The sequence below is a fragment of the Cynocephalus volans genome, chromosome 8, assembly GCF_027409185.1.
Source record: "Cynocephalus volans isolate mCynVol1 chromosome 8, mCynVol1.pri, whole genome shotgun sequence".
Classification (NCBI taxonomy): Eukaryota; Metazoa; Chordata; class Mammalia; order Dermoptera; family Cynocephalidae; genus Cynocephalus; species Cynocephalus volans.
In genome coordinates, this window is record NC_084467.1 from 117,660,753 (window position 1) to 117,671,224 (window position 10,472).

General features: G+C 46.0%; 1 protein-coding gene and 1 long non-coding RNA gene across 3 annotated transcripts; one reads left to right on the top strand and one right to left on the bottom strand.

Moving 5' to 3' along the window:
• Positions 1–3,988: 3,988 nt before the first annotated feature.
• LOC134383962 (uncharacterized) lies at positions 3,989–7,661 on the bottom strand. The gene is made up of 2 exons (XR_010024232.1): positions 7,449–7,661; positions 3,989–4,251 (listed from the first exon to the last, which is right to left on the bottom strand). It is a non-coding gene; the product is annotated as an uncharacterized LOC134383962 (long non-coding RNA).
• Positions 7,662–7,922: 261 nt separating this feature from the next.
• DUSP23 (dual specificity phosphatase 23) lies at positions 7,923–9,560 on the top strand. Of its 2 annotated transcripts, none has more exons than XM_063105510.1 (2): positions 7,923–8,308; positions 9,140–9,560. In XM_063105510.1, exons 1-2 carry the CDS (start codon positions 8,042–8,044, stop codon positions 9,323–9,325), a joined length of 453 nt encoding a protein of 150 aa, XP_062961580.1. In that variant the 5' UTR covers positions 7,923–8,041; the 3' UTR covers positions 9,326–9,560. The 2 variants fall into 2 exon arrangements, with proteins under 2 accessions (XP_062961580.1, XP_062961581.1); XM_063105511.1 differs by lacking the exon at positions 9,140–9,560 and adding an exon at positions 8,854–9,132.
• Positions 9,561–10,472: the final 912 nt, after the last annotated feature.

Genomic DNA, 10,472 nt, shown 5'->3' on the forward strand with positions numbered 1-10,472 from the left:
TGATTGTTTGGGAGTCTATGTTTTCCTAGAACTTGAGTGGGATGCTACCCAGGCCACTATCTCTGCAGATATCCCATGGCTTCCAATCTCACAGAGCTGAAGCCCTCATGAGCCATTCTCCTCCCACCCCCAGCTGCCACCACTATGTCCTGCCCTAACACAGTCAATAAAATGTGTTTCCTGAGGGCCTACTACAGGCCAGACCCTGTCATAGGCACAGAAGATAGACCTGGGAACTTTCATTTCTACCAGCCCTGACTCCCAATTTGAGAAACACGATTAATTTGGGGAAATACCAACCTTTAAGTAATTGTAGGGGCGGGATGTTTTGGAAAAGATTCAGACTAAACTACCTTTATAATCCCTTCCAACTCCACCCGCACCCTCTTGATTTCTCTCTAAGGCAAGCATTTATTAGTTTGATTTCAACACACACACTTGTACCTGTAATTACTATATAATGTCTGTTTACTTTTTTAAATGAAAATGAATTTAAATTAATCTTGTTGTGTGAATTTCAAGGCACCCCCTGAGATAAATGAAGACACTCTAGGGTGTCATCAAACCAGTGCTGGGAATCCTTGCTCTAAAAACTAGAGAAGCAAGCTCATTAAACCCTCAAGGAGCCAGAGGGCAGAAATGTATATAGACACATAGATAAAGGGAGCACATTAAAGAGACAATTTTATACATATATTATTCACTTATACACACACACACACACACACACACACACACACACACACACACACACACGCAAATACATATGAAAGGTAGTTCACCAAAATGCGGTTATTTGCAGGTGAATTGTCTCTTGTAAGTTTAGCGTCGATGCTACCCATTTCCAAAGTCCCTACACCACAGAGGAGATGCTGGAACCAACATTTCCAAAAACCCCCTTCCCCGTATATCTAAAATGCCAATGAGAAGCATTCATGCGAGATGTGGAAGGAAAAGAGGGAAGAGACCACTATTTGCCAGAGGCAGGCAAATGCATAGGCAGACGATGCGTTTAAAACAGCATCCAGGTGAATTTCTTGAGACTCCCACATCAGTGCTGCAGACTGAAATAACTGGTGGGAATTTTCCAGAAGTCCTTGAAATTTACATTAGAATAGCTTCCAGGCAAGGTCTTCAAGAGTGTCTCACTGAGGTATTTCAGGCTAAGATCATCTGAGACCTTTGTTACACAGCCCATCCAACAGGTATGCAAACCCCGAATACCTTATATTGCCTCCTTCATACCTGGCAAGCATAAAGTGGCTTTTCTTTCCCTAACTGAACACCAACTAAGATAAATATGTAATCATTTGTTTTCTTTTTTGTGTATATGCATTTTAATGCTTTTACAATAAACATATATTATTGTATAATATAGCAATAAAAACTTGTAAATGTTTTAAATATGTAATGTAATAAATGTTCTGATGGAAATGCTATAGAAGCTCAAAATAGGGACACAAAACATGAATTGTAAGGGAGCAGAGAAGGCTTCCTAGACAAAGTGTTATTTTTTTTTCCCCCCCAAACTGAATCTCGAGGGAGGTGAGGTTTTGCTACAAGCTAAAGGAAAGAGCAGGACAGGTAAAGGGCACCGTATGGACACAGGCGCATGAGAGAGCTGTGCTTATCTGATGACATGCATTGTTCAGTGTGACAGGGACATGCGTTGTTACTGAGGAATGAGGCCAAAGAGAAAAGCAAGGGGCCTCAGCCTGGAGGGCTTTATATGCCAGTCTATAAATGTTGGGAGTTTTCTCTTGAAGGCAATAAGGAGTTACTGAAGAACTGGAAAAGTAAGATTTGTGCTCAATGAAAGTCACCGTGTCTGCACAGAGGGGGAATGTGTAAAGTCTGGAACAGAGGAGGCCAGTCAGAGATGCACAGAGGTGACAGGTCTTGGGGAGGTCATAGAAGGATGAGATTTGGGTTGGAAGTAGGTCTGCTGTGGAGGGGGAAGGAGAAGATGGCATGACAGGAGGTTGTCCATGGCTTCTTCCCCTTTCCCCTAAACCGTAGGGAGGCTGGAGGTGCTTAAATTCGAAGATAATGACTGGGGCAGTTTCTTCCATGCCTGGAATGCAGTTTAGAGTGGAAAGAGCAGGGAGTGATGTTTCAAGCATTCCTCCAGAAAGGAAACCTGGAAACCAAGCCCTTCCTTGGGACAAAAACAGGAAAGGCACATGTACATTTAAGTATATTTTCCTTGGACATCTTCCTAACATGTAGATAAAGCCAATAGATTGTTCTAATCTGGAACTGTTAGGTATTTCCAGTTGGCCTCGGGGTTTCACCTGGGCCAATTAGGCCCCTTTGAGATCTCTTCCTCTGCTGATCAGCTCCTCTGTCCACATCCCTGATCAGCCAAACATCTCAGCTCCAGAGAAGAGACACCTGGAGATCTCCAAGCCACCACCTCTGTGACCAAGCCATGTTCTGGGTGCTGCAGATGACTGTTGGGCAGAAGGGGACAAAGAGGCGCAGGACAAACGGGTCTTAAATCAGGACTTCTTAGGCATTTGGTGTGCGCATGAACACTCGGGCATCCCAGAGTCTGGGGTGAGGCCTGAGATTCTGCATTTCTCCCAAGTTCCCATGTGATGTCAACTATGGGTAACACCTTGAGAAGCAATGGTCTAAAGGTGGTCAGGGGAATAGCCAGGAGTTCGGGAAGGTGTCTAAAGGAAACCAGATGCCTGAGCTCCATCAATTCATTGCATTTGTTGTACCTACCCCAGAAAATGAATCTGTGTGGTCTATGGTTTTGGAGACTGAGAGACTTAAAGGGGAAAGACACAAGAAATAACACAGCAGCTTAGAAAGTTCTGGTATTGCAACCGACAAATTAAAGATAAGAAAATAAAGTGAGTAAGGGCATCTGTATTAGTTTTTAATTACTGCATAACAAATTGCCACAAACTTAGTGGCTAAAGAAATACCCATTTATTATGTCACAGTTCTGTAGGTTAGAAGTTCAGTTACAGGTCAGTTGGGTCCTCTGCTCAGGGTCTCACTAGGCTGAAATCAAAGTGCCAGCTGGGCTTTGACTCCTCTGAGGCTCAGGGCAGCCTGGACGGTAGAAATGAGAGAGTGCACCTAACTGGTTTTCATTGCAAGAGTGGCTCTTACCTAACCGAGTGCTCCCTCTTCTCTGATTCCACTCTCACCTGTATTTGTTGAATGGCTTTTCAGAAATCAAAGCTTGGCCCCAACTCCTTCTGCATCTCCAGCTTCTATGATGATAGCATCTGGTGTAAGGCAGCATCCCCCAGTATCACAGCTTAAAATTTCACTGTGCTCCTGGACTGGTCTAAAGGAGAAATGTGATTTTAAGCGCCATAAAGGCAACAGAACTGTCGAAAGTACAAGAAATCGAGTAGGAAATTGTGAGATTTCAGTTATGGTGTGTTCTGTAACAGCATATAAATCACAAATTTTTCAACAAGACAGGAAAAAAAAAAAGAGAAACAAGGGAAAGCTATCAGTGCCATCTTGTGGAAAGACCTATATTAAAATGTCCAAGGTAATCTGGCCACACCCTACATAATTTCAGAGCCTCCACGTCAACACACATCCAACAGACACTAGGGTAGCTTACTGTTTGTTTTCAAGTAATGATTCTGATTGGTAGAGGCTCCATTCTAATTGTTTGCTTCCTGTGCCATGATCAGTTGTTAAATAATTTGTGTATCATCTCTAACCATACAAATACCACATAAACTCCAAACTACTCTGGTTGGTTTCCCTGCACAGCATGGTTCTCCAAATGTGGAAAATTTTCATTGACCTGTCACAACATCCAACACAAACACATACACACTTAGACCACAATTGCTTATAATATGATTTTCTTTTTTAATTAATCTTGTGTTGATTTTATTTCACTTCTTGAATTTATTGGAAATTATTTCTCTTTACTTCAAACTGAATATTTCCATTTGTATTAGTTACCTATTGCTGCATAAAAAATTACTCCAAATTCTGAGGCTTAAAACAGTAAGTATTTATTATCTCACAGTTTCTGTGGGTAAGGAATTCAGGCAAGGCTTAGCTGGGTGGTCTGGCTCAGGGAATCCATGAGGTTATAGTCAAAAGGTTGGAGAAGTCATCTAAAGTCTTGATGAGGCAAGAGGATCCACTTCCAAAATGACTAGCTCACTTCCATGACTGTTGGTTAGAGGCCTCATTTCCTCACTGCATGGGTGTCTCTATATGGCTGCTTGAGTGTCCTTACAGCGTGGCAGCTGGCTTCTTCCCAAGAGAGAACAAGGCAAAAATCAAGTCTTTTACAATTCAGCCAAGGAAGTCACACACCCTTATTTCACAATATCCTACTGGTTAGAAAAACTTGCCCTATCCATGCGGGAAAGAACTGCAGAAGGCATGGGATGGTTCACTGGGGACCATCATGGAGGCTGCCTACCACATCATCCCTTCTTCTTAGGTCCAATGTTCAGATCATTGGGTCCCAGGTATGAAAAGTATTTAGACATAGGAAAATCAGAATATTTAGGGCACTGAGAATTCTGACTGCAGTCCAAGAGCCATAGGAACCCAAACCCAAGCAATCCTTTGCCTTGGTGGCAAAGGGACCTACCTGGAGGAATGAATTCTCTGACTACAACTTCACCTCTAACTGCCACTAGCATCAAAGCTAATCAGGGAACTGGGTCCTCACCATGAACAAGAACTAGGTCAAAACATTCTTATCACCTGGGGAAAAGGCAGCTAGGATGTACTAAAATGGTTCTTTTGAGCTTTTAAATGGACATTAAACAAAATGGGAAGGAAGATCCTGTCTTCATAAGACTTTTCTGGTGGTTCCAACCCAAGCCTATCTTTCTCCCACTGACTTCTTTTGCACTTGTTTCTTTTTCTGCACAATTAGCTTTTTAATATATATTATATGATTGTCTTTGATGAGCAATTTAGTACTTTATTATATGTACTGAGAATAATTACATCTGAGTTTAAATCCCCCCAAGTATGCTGTAAATTCCTTGAAGTCAGGGAAATTACTTAAGCTAATTACTCAGCCCACCATCAGTGTCAACAGATTTTTCTCCAGGAATATGGTCCCCAACACGCTCACATACATGCACTCACACACACTGTCATACACATGCACACCATAGGAGCAGAGTTCTATAAGTAACAAGGCTTATTTATCCCTTTTTTAAAAAATAGTAATTAGACTTAGCCAGGATCATACTGACATAGTCATTCATTCCCTAAAAGCACAGTCACATAAAAAGCATACTTCAAGGACTTGCTACACAATACTCAACACAGTTGTCAAACTCATGCAATTAAAAGGAACCACAAATACACACTGTCACACAGTCCTAGGGATGCACATTCACTCCCAGAAATGTACATTCACAGTCTTGCCAATGCATTCTACTAATTTATTTTCCATTCAAAATTTGTTTATCTATCATTTGTGAGCACCATGTATCAAAAGGTGGAATATTAGACAGGTGGAAATCAAAGATGGGACAATACAGTCTTAGCTCCTATGCAAACAGGTAACCCCAATCCAATGAAATAACTGCCCTACTGGGAGGATATATTTATATAAGGTGATATGGAAGTACAATAAGAGCCTAAATCTTCCTAACGGTCATGTAACCCTGCAGGGAGGAGGAGAGAGAAGGTCAGCGCTGTGTATGTGGGCAGAGAGAGGGGGCAGGGTACTGACATGGTTAGTTGCAAGAGTCCCAGCCAGAAAACCACCAGAGAGGGTTTTTCCTTACAATTTGAGGCCCCAGGGCTCAAGACAGAAAATTAAATGGTGCTCTTCACAATGAGACACAGCTCAAGGCAGGGACCTTGGGCCCTTCCCACTTGGGTCTGTTGGATGGGAGGGGCAAAGCAGCAAAGGGACAGGAATTCCTGAAAAGTGAGCCAATTGGCCTTTTCACAAAGAGGCCCCGTGGGTTGATGGATGTTCCTCTAGCCCTGCAGAGACCCACACAAGGGGGAAAATCACTGCTAGGAGGTCCAGGGAAGAAAAGAATCACTGTCTTCCCCCAAAATGTTTTCCTTATGGAGAAGCTGCACTTTGAGCTGGACATCAAGGAGGCAAGGAAGGGGCATAGGAGGGTGCAGAGAGATGTGGAAAGTTTTTCCATGATGAGTGGAGGGGGTAAAGAAAAGAGACTGAGGCAAAGGGACTAAGAAAAGATTAACTTGCAAGGAGCAAGTGCTGGATAAAGTCCTGTCTCCTGAGGCAGTGCAACCAGAAATCTAGGGGTAATTTGGAGTGAGAGGAGAAGGGGGGTGGAAGGGTGACCGGTGGCTGAGAGACCTCAGCAGGGAAGGAGGGCAAGGAATGAATTGGGTTGGATTAGAAAAATTGATAGGGAGTTATTGTGGGAAATAGGAGAGCAAACAGGAAGGGCTTAATCAGAGCGGTGATTGTATGTAAGGGGAAAAAGGGGAGATTTGGCAGCTCCCAGAACCTGTGGAGACTAGTTGTCTGGGTAAATAGAAAGTGCATTTCCACAGGGTCAGAGCAGGCTGTGAACTTTGGGGGAAGAGACATTCCTTTTCATTTTGCTGGAGCTACACATTTAAATGGTCAAATGTGTGTGTGTCAGGGGTAGGTGGGGCAGAGGGAGGAAAGTACAGGATCAGCATGTCCTTGGCCAAGTTAACCAACTTCTCCTAAGCCTCAGATTACTCATGCACCAAAAGGATACAAAAATACCTTCCACGTGTGGTTCTTCCAGAAAGCACTTGGCACAGAGCCTGGTACATAAGCAAATTCGATAAGGGTTAACTATTTTCATAATTTTAGTTAGTCTTCATCACTAGAAGCACATTATTCAAATGAGGATATAGACTGGCCAGATCACAACTGAGACACTCTGTTCAGATCTACAAGAACATACACTGATAAACTCTAGCCTGCCCAGGGAAGGGTGACCCAGAGAGCCTGGAAACCTTGAAATATAAGGAAATATGAAATATGAGGAAATATGAAATACGAATAAAATTAAGAACACCAACAAGTGTTTAACCCAAATGATACTTGAGGGCATGAGGGTAGTTATGTGAAAAAGAAGTAATTTTCTGTTTAACGTTAGGCAACAGTACTGTGTTGTTAAAGATTCTGGAGCCATCAGTCATCTGTTGGTCAAGTTCCTTAACCTCTCCAGAGCCTCAGTTTTCTCATCTATAGAATGAGGTTAATTAGATCACCCACCTCGTAAGATTATTGTTGCGATAAAATGAGTTAATACATATATTTAGAAGAGTATCTGGCACATAGCAAACGCTCAATAAAACCTCATTCCTATGCTGCTGGTTGCATTATTATGACTATAATTTTACCCTGGGTTAGGTTTTAGGGAGCCAAGATGACAGCCCACTATTTTTTAATAGTTTCGGCTATGGAAAAATGCGAATAGCCAGCCGCCTTTGCAGTAATGATTCCCTCTTACCGGGAGAGTTCGAAAGTCACTGATAATGACTGGCCACTCATTGGAGGGGAGGTTCCTCCTCCAGGGCGGAAGTAGATTTGTCATCTCTTAAACCCCTGGGCATCCGCTGTGAAGGAAGTAAACCAAGGCCAGGCCCTTGGGGAGGTAGGGGCAGCCGGCCAGTGCTGCAATAACTGCAACACGCCGCCAGGCAGCAGCAGAGCCCGACCCCGGGCTACCTCATCCACAGATAACAATCCTTAATGCCTTCAATGTTTTCCTTGTTGGCTCTTCGGGTTGAGCTGCGGGGCAGTAATCCCGCCCATTATTGGTGACCCAGCCAATCAACGAGCGACCTGCTCGGGCCGGCCCGGCTGGAGGTGCTTTCCTAGGTCGCGTTCCAGCCCCGCCCCCAGGCGGCTCGGCCAATCCCCGCGGCGGAGCGGAAGGACGTCGGTGACCGGGGCGGGGGCGGGCAGGACACTGGGCCCAGGAGGCCCAAGTGCCAGGTGGGTGGCGGGTTACGGGGACAGGGCTGGCTAGGGGACGAGTGGGCGGATCCGGAAGAGCCGGCCTCGGTCCTGGTGACCCGCTGACCCTTCCCCCTCCGAGCGATGGGCGTGCAACCCCCCAACTTCTCCTGGGTGCTCCCGGGCCGGCTGGCGGGGCTGGCGCTGCCGCGGCTCCCCGCCCACTACCAGTTCCTGTCGGACCTGGGCGTGCGGCACCTGGTGTCCCTGACGGAGCGCGGGCCCCCACACAGCGATAGCTGCCCCGGCCTCACTCTGCACCGACTGCGCATCCCAGACTTCTGCCCGCCGGCCCCCGACCAGATCGACCGCTTCGTGCAGATCGTGGACGAGGCCAACGCCCGGGGAGAGGTCAGCAGGGGACGGGGGGCGGAGCCGGGCACACCAGGGCCCGGAGGGACTTAGCAGGGCTTCCGGAGAGAGCCGGGGAGAAGACTGCAGGGCCAGGAGACAACGGTGCCACAGGGACATAAAGCCAAGGCAGGGGACGCTAAATGGGAGGAGTAAAAAAGGGCGAGGAGGTGTGAATTGGGCTTGAGGAGAAGCGACGAAGAACCATCTAGTATTGCGAGTTGAGAAGGAGAAAGGGGTGGGCCCACTTGGGAGAGGCAGGGTTGAAGTCACAGGAAGGCTTTTTACCATTTTCTAGAGCAATGCTGTCCCAGTATAATGGGGCAACATATGTAATTTTTAATTTTCTGGCAAACACATTTTTTAAAAAGAAGCAGGTGAAATTAATTTTGATAATATTAAGCCAATAAGTCAAAAGTATTATATTTTCTACATATAATCAATATAAAGTAAATTCCTGATCTTCTCATTCTTTTTTGTACTGCTTCTTCAAACTCTGGGGTGTACCTTACACCACATCTCAGTTTGCACTGACCGCATTTCAGGTACACAGTAGCCACATGTGGCTGGCGGTTTCTGTACTGGACAGCGCAGATAGAGACCCACCTCTTGAACCAGCCACTTTAGAGGCCTCCTGCCACCCAGGTGCAAAGACAGCCCTCCCTGACTTTGATGTCACTTCTTGACCTCTGAGGGCCTGAGACTTGTGGACAGAGGCCTGGGCCTGACCCAGAAGCAGCAGCTGTGTGGAGAAGGAGATGGGCCCAAGTGAAGGGCAGGAGAGTCTTAGAGGGGGCATCGGGCTCCACCCCATCAAGCTTGCTCTTACAGGCCGTCGGAGTGCATTGTGCTCTGGGCTTTGGCCGCACTGGCACCATGCTGGCCTGTTACCTGGTGAAGGAGCGGGGCTTGGCTGCAGGAGATGCCATTGCTGAGATCCGGCGCCTTCGACCCGGCTCCATTGAGACCTACGAGCAGGAGAAAGCAGTTTTCCAGTTCTACCAGAGAACTAAATAAGGGGCCCCAGCACCTTCTTCCAGGCCACCACTCTCCTGCCCTGTGTGGTAGATGCGACTGGAGGTGAAGGGAAGTGGACTAAGGTATTAAACCCTCCATCTCCCGCTGGCTCAAAAACTGAAATATCCCTCACCTGCAGGCAGGTTCTGATTGAAAGGATGGCTGGGGCTGCATTGAAGTAGGGGAGGGGTGTGTCCCTGTACTGCTTCGTGGAATAAATAATTTTTAAGAACCATTTCACATCGCATAGCACTGTAGAAAGCTCTCCCACACATCAACTTATTTGAGGCTCACAATAGCCCTTTGATACAGGAAAGGCAGACAGGCCACCTCTGTTCTTTGGCTGAGGTGGTAAGACTCAGAGAGGCTCATGGTCACACTTCTAGAAAGTGGGAGGATGGGCCAGGACTACAACACACGTCTTCAGCCTCTTGAAAATGCTGAAATTCTATGTATCTGTTTCCTGACGATATTTGGTGTGGTTTCTGGAAAGCTGGTCAATGAAAAGGATGCAAAACCACAGCAACCCAGCCTCCAGGCATCCCTGGGTCTCTGATGCTTACAAGCCAGGAGGGCCCCTGAGTCTAGGCCTACCTGCCCCACGTGTGTCACTCCTATCCCTCTCAGGGCAGAGGAGGCCTGAGTGTTGTGCTCACAGATAACCACTGTCTTCATCTCCCTAGGCTGGGCACCTCCTGCCAGCCCCAGGTTTTGCTGCCCAGCTTATTTGAAACCTCCAGCCTACTATACTGCCCCACAATCTCAGACCAAGGTATGCTGGAACTGAGCCAATCTGGGCCATTACACAGAGGAGATATTTGATAATTAAATGAGGAGCTCCTGTTTACAATAGGCAAGACATGGAACCAACCTACGTGTCCATCAATGGATGATTGGATAAGGAAACTGGTATATATACACCATGGAATACTACTCTGCCATAAAAAGGAATGAAATACTCCCATTTGCAACAACATGGATGAGCCTGGAGAAACTTATGTTGAGTGAAACAAGCAAAGCACAGAGGGATAAATAATGCATGTACTCATATGTGGGAGCTAAGAGAGAAAGTAGGAAAGAAAGAAAGACCACAGTAGCGTGTTGGACTTGCAGAGGGAGAGAACACTCTTTGGGCCACAAAGTGGAG

Coding starts and splice junctions, on each gene's coding strand:
- DUSP23 (XM_063105510.1), top strand. CDS start 8,042: ATGGGCGTGCAACCCCCCAACTTCTCCTGGGTGCTCCCGGGCCGGCTG. Junction 8,309..9,139: donor AGGCCAACGCCCGGGGAGAG/GTCAGCAGGGGA, acceptor TTGCTCTTACAG/GCCGTCGGAGTGCATTGTGC.